The sequence below is a fragment of the Ambystoma mexicanum genome, chromosome 1p, assembly GCF_040938575.1.
Source record: "Ambystoma mexicanum isolate Mex_15411 chromosome 1p, UKY_AmexF1_1, whole genome shotgun sequence".
Taxonomy (NCBI): Eukaryota; Metazoa; Chordata; class Amphibia; order Caudata; family Ambystomatidae; genus Ambystoma; species Ambystoma mexicanum.
Genome location: NC_090921.1, coordinates 1,167,582,690 through 1,167,601,546, shown reverse-complemented (window position 1 = coordinate 1,167,601,546; position 18,857 = coordinate 1,167,582,690). Strand labels below are relative to the sequence as shown.

At 45.4% G+C, this 18,857-nt stretch overlaps 1 protein-coding gene across 4 annotated transcripts in view; it reads right to left on the bottom strand.

Moving 5' to 3' along the window:
- KMT2B (lysine methyltransferase 2B) overlaps positions 1–18,857 on the bottom strand; it is a 1,990,704-nt gene that overhangs the window by 94,487 nt on the left and 1,877,360 nt on the right. For all 4 annotated transcript variants that reach the window (XM_069604859.1, XM_069604860.1, XM_069604861.1 and 1 more), the window contains one exon: positions 10,002–10,085. In XM_069604859.1, coding sequence (XP_069460960.1) covers positions 10,002–10,085 — 84 coding nt within the window. The remainder of the gene's footprint in view (positions 1–10,001; positions 10,086–18,857) is intronic.

Sequence of the window (18,857 nt, the reverse complement as noted above, 5' to 3'; positions counted from 1 at the left end):
CCGATCAGTATGGCGGAAAAAAACAATCTGAGGGTCCTAGACGCGTGAGGGATCATGGGTACAGTGGACGTCACACTAGGGATAGTATTACTGGCATGCCCTGTGTCGACGCCCATTTTCAAGTTTCGAAAACCACTAGATGTCGGCCTATGCACAGCATGTGATCTAAGCAGATTCCACAAGCCTCAGAAATATATATAAATATATATATACATACAGAAGATAAATAACCAGATGGGTGGTTACTGTATATGCGCAGAAAAGCAAGGTAGATGAGTCACACAAAAGCTTTCTGCAGTAGAAAGTATAACATGGGTGAAGCAGTCATGTTGGAAAGATGGACTTCGACTGAATAATAATAAACGAAAGGCTTGAAGGAGAGAAACCAGGGCCGCAGAGCTGACAGACGCTGGAAATTGACTTGTGCATGAACAAAGAATAGCTGTTGGCCAGAGATCAAGGATGCCACAGCCAGAAGCAATTGCAGAGTACAAAGGGAGTCAACGAGGATAAGCAATGTACGTAGGACATATTTCCCTTGGATTAAGTAAATGAGCAAACAATTATGAAAGCCAATTATTGATGATTAAAGATGCAGAAAGCATATGTGAGATGGAGCAACCAAGTCTCCAGAGGCCGAAGAGAGTCATGACACGCAGGATAATTTTCTCAAATAGCACTAAATAGGAAGACCATATGGACAAACACGTGGTCTCCTCACATGTGGTGTAAGACCAGAAAACAAGGCCTATTTATAAACTCCAGGTGAAGGTAGCGATGTACCTTAACTCCTCTTAAAGTTCCAGGAGAAGAGAATATCCAGCAAGGTCAGGTACAAAGGAGAAGCCTGGCTGAATGCTTGGCTGATGAGACAGTAGACTAATTGGGCAAGTGGGCAGTAGTCTGACGTTCTCTGCACCTGGGTTTGGTTTTGCTTATGTGCTGCTAACGAGCCAAGTGTCCAAGGTTGGGAGAGAATGCCAACCAACCAGAGGGCCTATGCAATGATGAGCATACATTGCTGCAGGGGCTAATCCGTTGTTGCTATGCTGCTATACTCTGTATTATACATAGGTAGAGGGAAGTTCAGGACATGCCTACTAGATGTGGGGCAGCCAATGATGTTACTAACACTTAGAGACTATAAGTAGATATGTTCCCCTAACCAACCCCTGTGTCCGATAGGTTAATTTGCCATGTAGGATGACATTATAGCTGACGTACATTGAGGTATAAAACCTTTGTGTAACAGTGTCTGAGCTACGATTTTTTTTTGGTTTGCCAGGTTTCACTACTTTGAGTTGATTAGTATTTTACCACATTCTTTGAGTCTGTCCGGTTATTTAGGCCTGAGATAATGTCATTATGGTAATCCCATTCTGTGCATGAGAACGCTTAAAAAGTACTACTGCACAGAAATAAAGTTAATCAATGTATTAATTCGTGAACTATCTGGCATGCATCTCACTTATGTATCCATTAACCAAATGCCGAATGGAAAAATAACAGATTATACCATTTTTTCCCCTCGGACACTGCAATGGGTATAGAGCTTCTTGGAAAACTCCACGATTCCAAACAAACCTTGTCTGTACAAATTAGGCATACGCAAATGATTTGATGGAAAGTTTGGCATGCATGCCACCCATTTTTCCACTAAACATTTACTAGCTGTACAAAAGAATAGAAGAGGATAATTGCTCACCAGAACACAAACATGGGCAAGTGTGTAATTCAATGTGCACATTGGCATATGGAACATTTCTAACAAGTAATGTGGATGGTGGATACCAACACAAATCTTGTATATACAAAGAAATCCATTTGGAACTTGTAATTATGGACAGTTTGGCACTCAAGACTAACATTTTCCCATTGTGCACTTGGCAATTTCAGATAACAGCCCTATTGCTCTCTACGGAAATGACAAAGGTGGAGACCTAGTAGGTTGCTGAACAGATTAAGTTCTTGCTTCAAGTGGTGCAGAGATTGTTGAGTGTTTCTGAGGTAGTCTAGTCCAGTAAATGCAAGTTTAACGATGGACTTGCTACTATGAATTACAGCAGCTGTAGCATTGTTCTTCTCTGGGCTTGCCAGGCTCCACCGTTTCTCGACCCCCAGACTATTTTCAATCAAAACCTAATAATAATAATCATAATTATCAGTTTTTAATCGAAAGCGCTTTACATAGGACATATTTACATACATTACTATAAAACCTAATTTTTAAAATTATTCTTTGTTAAATAATTTTTACAAGATTACGAGTTGATAAAAGAAAAAAAGAAGACTGTTGAAATTTTCGGTGACAAAGTGTGGCTTTGAGATCTAATGTCTTTCACTTTCCAGTTTTGAAGCCTCTTAAGAGAAGGCTTGCCTTCTTTCTTTATTGGACTTCTGATTGCTTGCAGTGACTGGAATAGAGACCTGCAGTGGTTCACCCAGGTGCCTTCTCCAATGCTGTTTAAAAGCGTGTCGTTTGTTGGTCGCTTGGTTGACCTAATTAAGGACCAAAATTCTCTTGGATTGTGACTGCACACCTGCCTCAGCATTGCCTCACACTTGTTGGTAAAGAGACAGCCAATAGCCTTTAAGCCATGACTTGTACTTCTTGAAGCAACTAGGAAGGCTGCTCTATTTTGTTGTGTGCTGTTACGAGTTGCGGCTCTTTTTAATATTTGCAATGTTCTTCTTATAACCAAGCTTTTGTCAAATTTATGGTTGTTTAAGTTCGATTTCGCCCCTAGTTTGTTCATCGTTTTTCTATATGGAACCAGTAGTGGTCCATAATCAGTTTGTACCAGCTTGGTGTTTGTAGTTCTGGCTCTGTCGAGGCGACTGTATGTGTCTGTTAGTGCTGCAATGTTTTTGGCACTCAAGTTTAAGCGGTTGCCTTTCCTATTTGCCTCCAATTCTGTGGACGTTTTCTGCTTTTCCGTGTGGATAGAGGTCCAGACTATAGTCAGAAGATTATGGTCACTTGAGCTTGTTTTTATCCCTTCAAAAGATGTGATTGCTGCAATTAGTGGCCGTGATGTGAAGATCTAGTCAATAGTTGCTGAGGAATTATGACTTTCCCAGGTCGGAATGCGGTCTGGACATCTGAAAACAGGTGCAAAGTCAAGTAATGCTTGTGAGGTCATAAGATTTGACCAGGCAAGGCCTCTTTCTTCTGCCAAGGTTCTTGAGGCAGTCGCTGACCTCGTCGTGCAGGTGACGTTTAAGTCTCAGCAAATAATTAAATGCAAGGCTTGTTGGTCAACATATGCGCTGTCGATTTTTTTTCCAGCATATTAATAAAGGTGCTGTTTGATGTTGGCTCAGGATTCCAGTATAAATTCAAAATTATGACTGGAGTGGCCAATCATTTCCCTGTTGCTTCGTTGTGGTGATCCCAGGTCACTTGGACGGCCAGTAGGGAGAGGTTTGCTTTCAAGATCTGTTTCAGATGTATCCCACTGCCGGAACGAAATAGGATTAGGAGGCCTGATGATGGACGTCCTCGCTCGCATTTTCTAGCTGGTGCAAATGCCAAGGCAAAGCCATCTAAAGTTGGTTTTTCCACTAACTACGTTTCCTGTAGACATAGTATGTTAAAGGATCCCATGTCAAGGTTGCTGGGCACCGTTAGGTGGGAAAAGCCTTGCGTGTTCCGAGAGCCCAGCCTCAGTGTCGTTTGGCGAAGTGTGTTGTCCGTCGTTTCTACTGAGGGCTTTGGGAATCCATGGGCACAGTTGTTGTAAAGGCGCCATTTTGTCTTTTTTGCTCTGGTTTTAGAGTTTATTTCACAGGTTCCTGTACAATAGTCCTATTTATTGTGGTCAGTGGGCTGGATGGAGATCTTCCCATCACGTGGAAATCTTTAAGTTTTTGCCAAGTCGGGTTGTTCCAGGCTGGGGCGTGACCTGTCCAGATCTGTAGGGGAACGCAAGTGTGCTTCCTTTTCTCTGTATAGTTTTTGGTTGCTGGGCAGGTTTTGTAGAATCAAAGCAGGCTTGCATAGAGTCTTTAAGATCTCATTTTCCGAGATGGTCTTCTCTTTTGTCCCTGTGGTTTGTTTTTTGATCTTAAGGGATGAAGGAGGCCTTTAGAGTTGGCGTGAGGATGATGGACGTCTAGTTTTCCTGTTTTGTCTCTAAGGTCATATCCCGGCTTTATTAAGTTTTCGGTAGAATCACAAATAATCTTTTCCACTCTTGAAGTTGTAGCCAGGTATGTTATGGCTCCCCCCCCCCCTTATGAAATGGCTCTACAATTTTTAGGTTTTCTGTTCTCAAGGAACGAAGATTAGAAACACGGTGGAATACATTTAAAACTGTGCTTCTGTTGAGGATGGTATAGTCTCTGCTGACCTTAAGTTGTTTCAATTTAAATGATGGTTTTCTTTTCACGTTATCCGACCAGTGAGTCTAGTTTACCCTCTCTTGTCAGCCTTTCTGGGTTCCCCTGGGTCGTTGGTTGATCAGTTGTGTTTGGAACTCTTTTTTTCTCCTTGCGGTAGGGGTCTTTGGGTTGGCGATGCTCTCAGCCTGGTATGGTATCATACAAGTTTTTTCCTTCTGTGCTTTTGGAGGGGGGGGGGGCGGTTGTGCGTCTTGAAGGGGCCCCAGTTTATTTTCATACTTTGTTTTGTCATCTCAGAACAGGTTATCATGCCATGTTCTTTCTGGAGAGGAGCGCCTGCTACCTTTTTGGAAATATTTGCAAGGAACTTGGGGTTGGTCAACCTGAGTTACCCGGGGGCAACCAGACGTGGACACCCTGCTCACTGTGCTCAGAGAGGCACAGTTTCACCTCACTGATGAGGCCCAACAAGGCTGAAACACGTGTATGGGGCTGCTGTTGGTACTCTTGCTCAGAGAGGAATTGCCATAGCATTTCGGTGCTGGACTGCCCATGTGGGCGGGACAAAGACTGATATGCAAGTGGATATTTCCCATCTGTGAAAGGTAAAGTGAGCAAAACGCGTGTGCTGCAAACTCATCTCAGAACAGGTTATCATGCCATGTTCTTTCTGGAGAGAAGCGCCTGCTACCTTTTTTGAAATACTTGGTTTTTTACACCATTCTTCCAGCGTAAGGAAATCAGCCGGGGACGCCCAATCCTTAGGGCTTTTGTTTGTAGCCGAGTCCTTTGTTGGGCTAAAGAGGTTGTGGAGCAGGGTGTTTTCGTCTGTTTGAGCTGACGTTGCTTCATGTAGGTGGTGAGTTAAATTCATAAGGTCTTCGACTACCATGAAGTCCTCTACTGTTTTTGGAGAGGTAGGTGGATGTTGAGGGGGTCTATGTAACAGTTTGAGGTCTCGAAATGGCAGTTTTCTCATTCTTGTGAACCTGTTTATATTGGGTAATACTCGGGACAGATGGTGGTCTCAGGGGAGCTTGCGCAGCGGTCAGGTCTGGGGAGGGCTTCTCCGAGGGATGTATGCAAAAAACAAGTTTTTTTTTTGTCAGTCGCGTTTACCCTTGTTTTAGGGTTTGTATGCTGTTGGAAGTTTCTTTGCTGTGAGATTCTGTAATTACATAATTTTCAGATTCCACAGAGTAAGATCACGTCGTCCTCGATTTCGCTGTTTCCCGGTCCAGGTCCTGCTCGGTTTGGTGTTAATAGAGCTGTGGCTTTTGAAATAGTTTGGGTTTTTGTAGTTGTTTTTTTCTTTCTCTTTACATTGGTCAAGATTTTGAGGTATAAGAGTGCCCTGCTGGTTTGTTGTGAGGCTTCTGTGGGTTTTTTTTTCTTGCCTGGCCCATTTGCGTTTCAGAACCCTTCTCAAGAAAGGCTTTTGATGTTGACTTATGTGGTGAATTTTCTTACACCCGATTGCTCGCACTAGATTAGCTGGGTTTACACTGCAGTACTCTGTGTCTCCGTTCTGTCGCGGTGATGTAGCCTTCAAGGTAAAGTAGTTTGAAATGCATCATAGCCGAGATTGTGCTATGGTCCTTCAGCTTATCGTTGAGTTTGCTGAAGGGTGCAAGGGTTTATTGTCACAGCCGACATTACAGAGAATATGTCAGGTTTTTTTTTACAGCGATAGGCTTGGAAGTGATTTGTCTCTTGGTAACAGTGAGATCAGGTTTGCGTAGAATGTCTCTTCGCAGATCCTGCATTAGAACCGTTTGTAGGTTCTGATTCTAAGTTGTAAGGACAGGGATGCGTCGTTTCCCCAAGATTAAGGTTTTCAGTTGGAGGATGGTTTTCCCAACCTTCTGATTTGCCCGCATGCAGCGGGCTCTTCGGATCATCTTGGTTTTTAAGGTGTTCGTCTTGTTGTATTAACGGAGGTTAGTCCTGGCTGCTGGAGGGGCGACTTGTTCTTTGCGATTGCCTCACCTCTGTCATGATTAGTACTGGTGTCCATTTGTCTTAGTGTTTTCTCCATCAAGTTGTTTTTTGGTGCCCCAAATTGTCATCTTGCTGCTGATGAAAAGGCTTATGGAGTTAAAAGTGCATTGTCGGTTTTTCAGAGTTTTATTGAAGCCTGGGGGTCTTGAACGGCTCATAGCATTTCGGTATCTGAAATTTCAGTAACTTTGTCAAACTTTCTTTTACATTGTTTGCTGAAAAAGGCTTTTAGAACGTTCGCAGAAAGTGTTTTCCAAATCTGACTTCATGCAATCTTTAGGTTTGTCTGTGTTCTTTTGGGTTCAAGAGCTAGCCTGGTATACACTCTTGGTTTGAGAAGCAGTCGCAACCGCTTTCTTCTTTGCAGGAGGTTTTAGTTGTAGGACGGGTGGGCTATGGCTTTTGGGTAAGTGAGCCTTTTATTGTAATTTTAGTAACTGTAAGGAAAGGGCGATCTGAACAGCTGCTACAGGTGTCGGAATCGTCCGTGGAATTATTTAGATGCGTTGCCTGTACCCCAACAACTTCGTCTTCGTAATCGGAAGTCAGGAACGTGATTGAATTTGATTATGGTGCGTGCACGTGGATAGGAACTACCACGCTATTCCTTCCAAGGAGTGGAGGGTCTGGGCGGCCCTCCCTCTCTTCGCTCATTTCAGCTCCAAGTTCCAGGTCCACACCAGATTCCGTCGCTGGGGTTTCCTCTCGTTTTTCCACGGGGGCTGCAAAGAACCGCCCACACGCCATCGTATTCGCCGATGAGCTTGGAGGCGCCTCTGTGGTGGCCGGAGAGCCCGAGGGTCGATCACTGGAAGCAGTCCGGGCCTTCACGGGGCCCCCAGCGCCTGTCTTGCGTCCTTCAGAAGCTGGACTCGCTCTGCCCCTACCCCCGGCAGTCAGCCCCGTCTCGCCTCCTCCAGGCAGGGAAGGCTCACCGCGTACGGGGCCGGGGTGGGATTCAGTGGAGTCGTCCATCGCAGGCAAGATCTCAAGCGAGGTAAGGGCTGTAATTGTGGCCGCGTGGCGTCCAGCTTGCTCCGGCAAGGGATGTGCCGCGGAGACCTTCAGGGTCGCTCCAGGTTCTCGGCTCTCTTCCCGGGTGAGCCGCAAACAAGTTGTCAATACTTGGATCAAGGGTTGTGTTACAGAACATAGCAAGGCACCTCTCTCCGGTAGGGTTGATTCGCAGAGAGGTAATCGCCTCGCAGAGGCTGGCAAGAAGTTAGAAGTGCAAGCTTAGAGATGCAGTTTCTGGGTCACTTTAGGGAAAAGCTTCGATAGATAATCTAGTGCGGTTTTGGTCCCTCTTTTCCAGTTGCTCCTCACGACGGATATGTGAGCACCTCAGGCGCCGGTGCTCCCCCTCTGTAGGAAAGGGTTCCATGTGATATTTTTGCCGCAAAAATATTGCCATGCAAAAATATCGCCATATTTTTGTGGCGAAAATAACACATGGACCCTGCGGGGGACACCCCTGCAAACCCTGCATCATTTTTTTTATGTGCGGGGGACACCCCCGCACCTAATATTTTCGCCACCAAAAATATCGCCTATGGCCGTTCCCGACGACCATATGTACGGCGATATTTTTGCTGGCGAAAATATTACCTGATACCGTAGGAAAGCTAGGCGGGGTAGCGTCTCTTGCGTCCATAGACTGCTGAAACTGCTACTCTGCGGCCGCTCCACAGGAACTGGGGTTTTTTGAATGGTGTTCCTCCCCCAGCACTTGAACTGGCACTGGAAACAGACTCAGAAAACAGAAGAAAGTAGCCGAGACTGCTACTCTGCCGCTACTCCGCGCCTCATTTCAATACGCACTGTACATCGGCGCCACAAATTCTGGGTGTAGCAGGACATGGTTATTGCTTCTAAGTCTAAGTGTTAGGTCTTCATTAAGCAAGCCAAATTTGTACCCTCAAGATTCACATCTTTAGCCTACTACAATGCTGGCTGTGCAGTGTACACACCTTTATTCATCCAGTGTGATAACAACTCTACAACAAGTAATATTTCATCTCTCTGCCGGGGCAGGCAAAATGTATTTATTTCCCAAACTTTTCTGGCTCCGCCTGCATTGCCATTGTTGCCACACCACACTAGCACCAACTCCTTCTTCGCCCCTACACACAAACTGGTGAGCAACATTTTAGGGTGCTGTGACCAACATGTTGCTCCTCAGCTATACAATCGGGATCACTGCTCTAGAACTTGGCCAAATTAGATTTACTGAAAAAGCACTGCCAAAGCAATCCCACTGGCTTAGAGGACCAACACCTTCAGATTAACCCTGTACAAAGTGGTTGGTACAAATTCATTCTCTGTATGCGCCCGTCTCGCATCCTTCAGAAGCCGACTCCCTCCGCCCCTAACTCCGGCAGCCAGACCGGTCTTGCCTCCGCTAGGTGGGGAAGGCTCACTGCCTACAAGGCTGGAGGGGGATCCAGTGGAGTCGTCCGTCATAAGCGAGATCTCAAGCGAGGTAAGGGCTGTAATTGTGATCACGTGGCGTCCAGCTTGCTCCGGCAAGGAAAGTGCCACAGAGCCCTTCAGAGTCGCCCCAGGTTCTCGGCTCTCTTCCTGGGTGAGCCGCAAACAAGCTGTCAATCCTTGGATCAAGGGTTGTGGTAGAGAACATAGCAAGGCACCTCTCTCCGGTGGATTCGCAGAGAGGTAATCACCTTGCAGAGGCTGGCAAGAAGTTAGAAGCGGAAGCTTCGAGATTAAGTTTCTGGGTCAATTTAGGGAAACGCTTCAATAGTCAGTCAAATGCAGTTTCGTCCATCTTGTCCAGTGCTCCTCACGACGGGTACGTGAGCTTCGCAGGCGCCGGCGCACCCTGTCTGTAGGAGAGCTAGGCAGAGTAGCGTCTCTGGCGTCCATTGCGGCCATAGACTGCCGAGACTGCTACTCTGCTGCTACTCCGCAGCCGCTCCGCGGGAAAAGGGATTTTTTTGAGTGGTGCTCCTCCCCCAGCACTTGAACTGGCACTGGAAACAGATTCAAAGCCAGAAAACAGAAGAAAGTAGCCAGGACTGCTACTCTGCAGCTACTCCGTACCTCATTTCAATATGCACTGTACATCCACGCCACAAAGTGTGGGTGTAGCAGGACCAGGTTATTGCTTCTAAGTCTAAGTGTTAGGTCTGCATTGCCATTGTTTCCACACCACACTAGCACCAACTCCTTCTTTGCCTCCACACATAGAAACTGGTGAGCAACATTTTAGGGTGCTGTGATCAACATGTTGCTCCCGGGCTATACGTTGGGGATCACTGCCTTAGAACTTGGCCAAATTAGATTTACTGAAAAAGCACTGCCATATATCTATGAAGTATCCCACTGTCTGCACCAGACCAACACCTTTAGATAAACCCTGTACAAAGTGGTTGGTACATGTTCAATCTCTGTAACAGCTGACCACTAGACATCTGCTTGCTGCCCAATATCGTGCACTTCCAAAAAGCATTTAACATAATTCTGTCCAATTGTCTTCAATAGTGATGCCCTAAAGCTATTTTACTAATACGATACAAACTCTTAAAAACAAATCCCAGGAAAACTTTCCAAAAACTCTCTTGTAAACATAAGACACAAGGAAGACGATAGAGGCATAACCTTCTGAGCATTCCCCAGAAGAGCATGTCCATACTAACCTGTATACTCCCACTGCCTCCTTGGACGTTCTTTTCAAGTGCCGGAAGCGCATGGCCATGGGAAGCTCCAAACTGGTGGCACGTCTGCAAAAACAACACAAAAAGAAACATCAGTGTCAGATAGCATGTTAACACTTGATTGCCCTTATTAGAGGAGAACCAGAAAAATGGGTCTGCATGAATCGAGAATTGAAAGTGGATCCGGAGTAGAAAGCATATCAATAAATAACACTAAATCGATCCAAGACAGAAGGCATGGAATACATTGAGAACTCAACACTGATAAGGGTCACTGTATCAATGCAGAAACAAAACTGGGTTAGACAGAGGAAAAGGCATGGAATCAAGCTCTCCATACAATGTGTATGCAATCTGGGCACTTGACCAGCTTGTGTTTTTTTTGTTTTTTTTTACACAACCTGAATAGACATTTTTAATGCTCATCAAGCACTTCACACTTTTCCACATTAAATCTTTTTTACATTTTTTAAAAAAATTTTAAAAAGAGCCTTCCATACCTAAAAAGAAAGCAAAGCAGGCAAACATGAAAAGAAAGGTAAAAGACCACATCCGGATAGAAAAGACATAATGGCTAAGAAAAGAAAAACAGGAAAAGGCAGAGACATGTTAGAATCAACAATTTGAGCAGAAAAGTCAAACTGTCAATTGAAAATGCACCTAAAAATACATTCAGGACCTGCCTAGGAAGAGCAGAAAAAAAGAACAAGGCAGTTTGGGTGCAGCATAAATCATAGCCTCAATGTTGCATAATATGTTTTAGTGAATGGGGTAGGATATATTTTATTTATATGGCGCTCGTACACAAGTATTTCAGAGCGCGATCATGCAAAGGGAGGGGAACAAGGGAGAACAAAAACAATGACCTTACTAGGCCCAGTGACATTTAATATAGGGCAAGTGCATGGAAGAGGGAAAAAGGGGGAAAGTGCATGGAAGGGGGGATAAAGTGGAAAGGGTGGAACAGAGGAGATAAAAGAATAAATAATAAGTAAAATAAATAAATAAAAGGCGATGGACAGTGGTAGTACAGCCAGCAAGTGGTAAGTGCTAGATTTGTCGGATAGAGTATAACTGATAAGTGCAGAAGAACGTGGGAGGGAGACTGTGTGGGTAAAGATACATACTCCAGTGCAAATGGTGGCCCAGAGGCAGTGCAAGAGGGTGGCAGGGTGTGAAGGGACCTTGGCCCGAATAAACAGAGGGTGGCCAGATGCATGGTGCCGAGAGAAAAACAGATCAGCAGGGGAGAGGAGGGGCAAAGGCAGAAGCGAAGAGGAAGGCCTTGAGATGTTTCCAGAACCAGAGATGGTTCTCTTCAGGTTTCAGGGTGGTCGGAGGCTGTTCCAAAGGAAGGCCCCAGCCGAGGCAGATCTACCCCCAGCTCGTTTCTTTGAAAAACGACTGACTCTGAAATACATTCAAACAGTGTTTATTACATTTTATTTAATTACGCAGGGTGTTAGGAGAGTTTTCAGAACCTATATACATATAGGATTCTGATAGACCAACCTATGTGGACCTGCAGGGTTTCCACCCAATTAGACCAACCTCCTCACTGGTAACGTGATTTACAGCAAGTCTTGGACTAAGGAGGGGAGGAGACTGGTGTAAAGAACAGACCACAAACAATGGTTTGTCAAGCAACAGATTGCTCAGACAGGAATACAAACTATTAATAAATTACAACAAGAAAGTTACATTAAGTTCAATATATTGCAGGAGACTGCAAAGAAAAGTTTAAACCGCTCTCTCTATTTGGCAAATATTACCTAACAGTAATAGTGTTTATGTGGCTAGCATCTGCTTAGATTCACATGCCTTGTATGGATTAGCAAGCAGTATTCCCTGATGGTGTTGGGTGAGCAGAAAGAGCAGATGTGAATGCATGTTTTGGAACAGCCTGACCCAGTTGAGAATCTGATCTTGCCTGTGCGTCAGCACATTAGTGTTGTGTGACTTGTTGCTGCTTTCAAAATGCCTTCCAGTGGTACATTAGAGATGACGGCTCAAGCTGGTCCAGTACTGTGTGTGAAATGTGCTCTTGGAGTGAACTGGAGTGTTTTTTTTGCTAGAGTGTAGCACATTTGCATGCACCTAAAAATCCATCTCTCAATTATTCTTTTAGTGACCATGTCTCCTTCTCCTTCTGATGCCACTGATATGAAGAAATGATCCGTCTTTCTAAATCCTTTTGTTCTGTCTAGGTAGTACATGACCGCCCCAAAGAAAGTCGTGTGTTAAGCTCTGTCTCCTTTGCTTTGTGGATTTTGAAAGAAAGCTGGTAACTCAATGGACTGGTTAACATGATATTTTATTATGCACTCAGTTGAAACCCTAGGATGGGTTCTTAACACTACCTTATGTTTATGTATTGTAATAAAAGGCTCAGACACTGACAGGACTTGCAACTCACTAATCCTTCTGATTGATGTGATTGCAAGGAGAAAAGCCACCTTATGTGAAAGCTCTTTTAACTGAGCTTATGTGTTGATTCAAAAGGAGAACCAATTAATTTTGAAAGTTCTGTATTTAGATCCCACCCTGGTGGTCCGGGTGGCGGGGTTCTAGCCACTGAAGTAGAGATGAACTACTGGTACCTTCCACCATGATATTTTATGCTGTGATGTGGTGTATGGTGCTAAATCTACTTTGAGTGAGTTGTAAACATGACCCCCGATGTCAAGGAGTTCCCCCCACTTCTCACCTGGGTCCGTTCTTTGCTGGAGTCCTTGGTCGCTGCCTTCTTGCGGACGGACCTGGTTTTGAACAAGGCTCCCCGAGTCTCTTCCGACTCCAGAGTGCGTTCAGTTTCCGGGACGCAGGTCCAGGAATCCGGGGAACTAGGAAAGGTGCAACCAGCACACAAGTCCAGGAAATAGGAGGAAAGGAAGGGGCAAGGAACAGACAGGTACAACGAAACAATACTGCGAGCTACGGGACATACGTCGGATCGCTACTTTGCAATAGCATTGAGGCGCGCAGAGCCGCGGAAGGCGTGGTCTATTAATAGAATACGTTACGTCCAGCACGTGGAGCGAGAAAGGGGTTTCAAGCTGGACGACCATGTTGGGAGTATTATGGAGTGCAAGCCCCGTTGTGACAAGGACCAGGAAGTACAAAAGGGACGTGTTCTGTAGTTCATAACACCCGAGTCCAACAGGTATAGCAGGTAGGTGACCAGAAATATAACAAAATCATTTGAGTTTTTTCTTTACTACAATTATCTAGTAAAAAATGTAAGTACCCAGTTGTGCACCGAAGTTTAGAATCTATTACATGGGAGGGGGCCACAACTGGGAAGTCAGTTTGCAGGTGCGGATGCCCCTCTGTAGGACAGCCTTCTGCCGCAAGCCCTGCCTCTACGGGGTTGGAAAACATGGACTGGTAAGTTGAGTTCCCTGGCAGATAGCTGGTGTAGCGCGCTGGATGACTTGAAAGGATTGCGCTTGAAAGGATCGACCAACGGCCAAAGTTGTCCTCTGTTGAAAACATTTACCAGTCATTTGACCTAAACTATTCATAGTCTCTGTTAGGCAAAGTTTGTATGCAGTACCGTCTTTGAACACTGCAGGTATAGGAAACCCAACATTTGGTATAAGCTTGTACTACACAGTTTTGATAGCGTGGTGCACGGCCAGGCTTATCTCAAGAGGGGTCAAAGTGAGCTGTAGTGGAGTTACAAAGAGATTTACAGTTACACATATTCAAATAAACTCTTACACTCAAGGTTTCTTGAATAAACAAGTATTAATTTGTCAGTCAGTCAGTTATAATAAGCCTTCTTCAGAAGGGAGCAATATAATAGTAACACTCAAATACAATTCATGAAATTCACACTCTTAATATCTCCAAATCAGTAGATACCCTTTTGGGATGGCCCACAGACACTACCTACACCGTCAGGTGACTTCAATTGCTAGGGTGCTGGGGACATTAATATATCACTGTTGCATTTAGGATCATATAGTTATAAGTCAAAGGAAATGATTATTCAGAACAAACAAGAGACCACAAATATTCTTAAGCAGGCAAATACTTTCAGATTCCCCCAATAAGAGTCATTCAGTGGAAGAGGCTAAGCCAAAGTCAGTAGGCATAAGTCTTTGTAAGCTGAAGCACTTCTTTGTAGGCAAGTAGAAAGTCTTTGCACAATGTTTTTAGAAGTCTTTGAAGAAAAGAAGAATCAAATGTAGGGCCACAAGCTGATTAGACTTGTGAGTCGTAGAAGTTGTAAGCATAAGATAAGTTCTCTCAGACATTTGTACAGTACCTTTAAAATGAAGAAGCGATGCAGTAGATGACTCCTGTTCCTGTGCAGCTCTGCAGATCTCACTGTTCCTGGGCCTCAGTTGTGGGGACAAGAGGGAGGACGTTGGGGGACTCCTACAATGCAATGGGACGGTCAAAATTCACAACCGGCAAACTTCACTTTCAGTGGCTGTTAAGTGTTTCAGCTCCTCTGGTCTACCGCAAATAGCAACACCGCGGTTTCTGGCTGCAGAGATGGACTTTTCTTGCTTCTGGGGTCCCACACTCTTGAGGGGACTCCGGCTCGGTCAGTCCTGCATCCCGGGAGTCCGGAGGATCTTCCTCGAGATCTAGGCCAGCTTAAAAGCACTGCACACAATCTGGTGTACCTCTCCCTGGCTATACGGTTTTCAGCAGCAACTCTGTGGAAATTCAACCAGCTCTGAGATGGATGTACAGGTGGCTTACTTTGGAGTCGATTGGTTCCACCAACTCAAGGGGAGAAGTCGTTGTTGCAGGGGCTTCTCTGTCACGTTTCGGCACTGAAACAGGGCTTCGCTGGGCAAACCAACAGTCTAGGAGTTGCAGCAGCCGTCCTCTTCAAGTTCTTCTTCGGTTCCTTCGTCCAGTGGTCGACTCTGCCTTACAAGCCAAAAGACTTGCCTTTTAATTCAGTTTTCTCCCATTCATTCCAGCCTAGCTGTCAATCACTCAGCAAGGTGGGAGTCCTTGCCAGCCAGCCAGCCAGTCAGCCAATCATTACAGAGTGCATTTGGGTCACCTAGGAGACTAAGCACAGGGAGTTTCGGGCACCTACCTCACTTCCTGCCTACCCCAGACACCCTGGAGCCAGAGGCGGGTTGCACTTGTGAATCCCGCCAAAGTCAAAACGAACAATGGGACCAAACTTGGTTAGGCGCGCAGAGTAAATCTCAAAAAGGACCTTTCCACAAAGAAATGACGAACAAAGGAAGACCGAGGCGTTTTTGACAAAAATGGCACCCTTGGGTGCTTTACTGTAGCTGCAAACGCAGCCCGCAGTAATTGCACACCATGGTAGTTAAAATGAAACCACTGCCACCAGCCATTCAGTGAGAGGCTAGACAAAGGGGATACTAGGTAACCCCTCCAGCACCCAATTGTAAGAGAGTGTGTGTTGGGTCTAGAAAGTTACACATGTATGTAAAGTAAGTTTCACGTTACTGCTCCTGGAAACAGTAGTTTAACCAAGAGAAGGTATTCAAAACTTTGGGAAATCTGAAAGACTTCCCTGTGCCACTGCACTGAAGATGCTGTATGACACAATGTAAATGATGATGCCTATGGAGTTTGCCAGACTCCACAACCAAAATAAACAGTGTACAAAATCACATTAAAATACATGAGAGAGTGGGGGGAAAAATGGTCTCACTCTCTCCAGGTTAAAAAATCAAGTCCTCAAAATCCAGCAAGGTTGCTGGGGGTCTCTAAGGTGTAGGGAATGAGCACATTTCTGAGAATTCTCCCTTACAGTCTCATGCTCTTTCAAGAGTCTCTTTAAGAGTCGAACCAAATAAGCAGGACTCCTCAACCAGTTTGTCCAGTAAACTAGCTTGAGCCAAGAATATCTTTTGATAATGGAAGACCAAGTCACCATTCTTCCAGCTGCATCCAGTGAATGGTTATTAACATTTGCCAAATTGCTAGGAGGTTTTACAAAAGCCCCATCTAGGATAACACTTTAGAAAGCCCACCTTTGACGAACAGGGGGACACCCCTTATGTTAAGCCTGAACTACTCAAAGGGTTGGTAGCAATGGCTGATCAGCAAGGCTAAGTCTAGGAGGGATGAGGGCTATAGTGAGGCACGCAGTACTCAGAGCATACACATAATTCAAGAAAACACTTACACACTAGAAGTTGTATAAAAATAAGCATTTATGATACTATCACACAGTAGCATTAAACAAGGAATAAGCAATATCTAAAGGATAAAATATACTTTCTAACACTTCTAAAGTAACAAAAAGATAAGGTACTGTTCAGCCATTAGTACTTATCAGTCAAGAAACTTGTGCATGAGGACAGTCCCCAAGGAGAGGTGACAGCAGACTCTGGTTCGGGTTTCTTGGTATTAATGACTGAAGAAAAGACCTTACAATTGATCTGGTGGTTTCTCTCAAATAGTTGGACGCCTAACAGAAGACCTTTGCAGCACTGGCACATTGACGCCTTTTTCAAGGCTCGGGTGAAGGACGGGTTTTGTGTGGTAGACTTTGTTCTGGCTCTTGGTCCTCGTCTCGGCTGATGGGACTTTCAGGATCGGAATGCAGTCTCTGAATACCTGTGAAGTTTGGAACTAAACTGCGCTTCGGTTGATGATGCACTGCAAAATGGCACAGGACCACAGGAATTGGCGAATTGTGGGCAGTGGAGGTTGCAGATCTGCCAGGTAGGGTGCAAAATGTAGTTCATCTTGGGACTGGTTAGGTCCACAAGTCCAAAGGAGGACGTCGTCCTCTTTGGGGCTTCTCTGTCACGCAGAAGTTGCGGTCAGGACAGCAGTGGTTACTCAGACTGCTCTGGTGGAGGAGCTCTGGGACCCTTGTCTTTAATGCAGGAAAACGGACTGAGTCCACCAATCACCAGACAAGCCTTCATGCAAATCAGGGCGGTGGCTGTCCAAAAGGGACAGCCAGAACCCCCGGTACAAACTGGTCCAGGCAGGCACACTGCGTGACAAAGACCAGGGGAGTTTACGTTACTTGAGAAACCTGAAGGTGTCTCCCTAGCTAGTCTCCAGGGATCTGTCATCCAGGTGGCCAGGACACGGCCATCGCTATTGGATCCAGTTGCTGGGGGTGGACGAGTGAGGAAGGATCACCTTGAAGGGGGCTCTTTGGGGGGCAGGACACAGACGGGCGAGACGCGGAATCACCCTTCCTTGGACACCTTTTCCCCCTCCTTTCACGTAGGATATTCTAAACCAATGCCCCCCGCATTCCAACACACACTTTCGCACAACACAAAGGACAACGAACTAACACTTTTGTGAACTGTGATCAATACCGGACTAATGTTAAACTTGTTTATCTTACACGTCCCAACCCAAGGGTGAGACAAAATAAGGCCATCAAACTGGATCACACACACCCGACAGTCCTTCCTTTTCCCCACAGGGATAAAAGGTGGAGCAAGAGAGCACAGTACGAGCATGGCAGACAGCAAGAGACGGCAAATCAGGCGCTGCAGTTCAAGAGAAGGAGAAAGGCGACATGAATCGAGAGGGTGGAGAGGAGAGAAATGACCTTGCCCTTTTCGTCCCAGACCTACAGAACCGTTGTGGAAGAGAGCCTAAGACTGAACAATAGAACAAGGGTCTTGTAACAGATGTCAACGGTACATGGGGCAAGCTTACACCAATAAGCAGGAGCGAGGGAAGCTCACGCGCCCGTGGTACCAGCCTTGACTCAGATGAACAAGGAAAGGCAAGCGGTTAAACACAGCCGGTGAGTCAAAGGGGAAATTGTAAGAACTGGGCTCTGCTCATTCAGAATCGCAAAGTGGCTAATTTGAGCCACGTTTAATAAACTGGGTAAAGAACTGTAACAAGTATTGAAGGAGAGACCAGCTGCATAGGGAGACTGGCACCTCGTGGGTGCTAACTCGAGCGACTCTGGTCGAGCCCCATATGAGAGTAACTACAGATACCAGAAGGCCAGCGGAACAGGTCAACATGGTCATACTGAGGATCAAGCAAACTCCCTGTACAATCGAAAGACTAATCTATAAACAGTGTGAAAGCAAGGGAAGTGAATCCTGCAGTGAGAGGAAACAAGGGAAGTAAATCCCGCAATATGAAAAAGCAGGGGAAGTGAATCCCACAAATACAAGCGAATGTGAAGTTGGTAAGGGTCTGAGCCCGATGGAGGGAGATCCAGGGGAGAAGCCATCACTCAAATATTGGCAGTCAAGAGGGGTACGAGCCCGACCGAGGGAGTTCCAGAGGTAAAGCTTTCACCCGAAAGTTCATTGAAAAAGAACCGTCATATAATTTGTGGAATGAGACATGTAAGAACAGTCAGCGCCCAGAAGAGGGGGACCCAGGGGTGAACCCATCACCCAGTGAATATTGGAAAGGAACTTTCATTTGTTAAAGGAACATTTGTTTGTTTGTTTATTTGTTGTGCGTGCCGGACCCAGAGGTATTGGGGCGTAGGTAAAAAGAGAACTTACAGCTTAATTACAGAAGTTAGGAGCAAAGGTAAAGACATGTTGCCTCCGCGTTACAGGATGAAGGTAAGCAGCATAGAACAGGTATAGCGCCATATGAAAGTAGAAAACATTTTGTTATTTGTTTTGTTATTTGAACACGTCAGGTCCTCGAAGGCAAAAGACTTTCAAGTGAAACGAGACTTGGCCATCGACGACCCCGATAGCTGAAAACTCGAGAGTTAAAAGATGTACTGTCATCTTGTGCTAGAATAGCTTGAGAGTGTGTCCCAAGAGCTGCCATTAGCACTGTCGTCTTGTGCTGGAAAAGCCAGAGACTGTACTGTGCCACTAAGCTCACATTTTACCGCGTGTCCAAAACGTGGGGAAGGGAGAC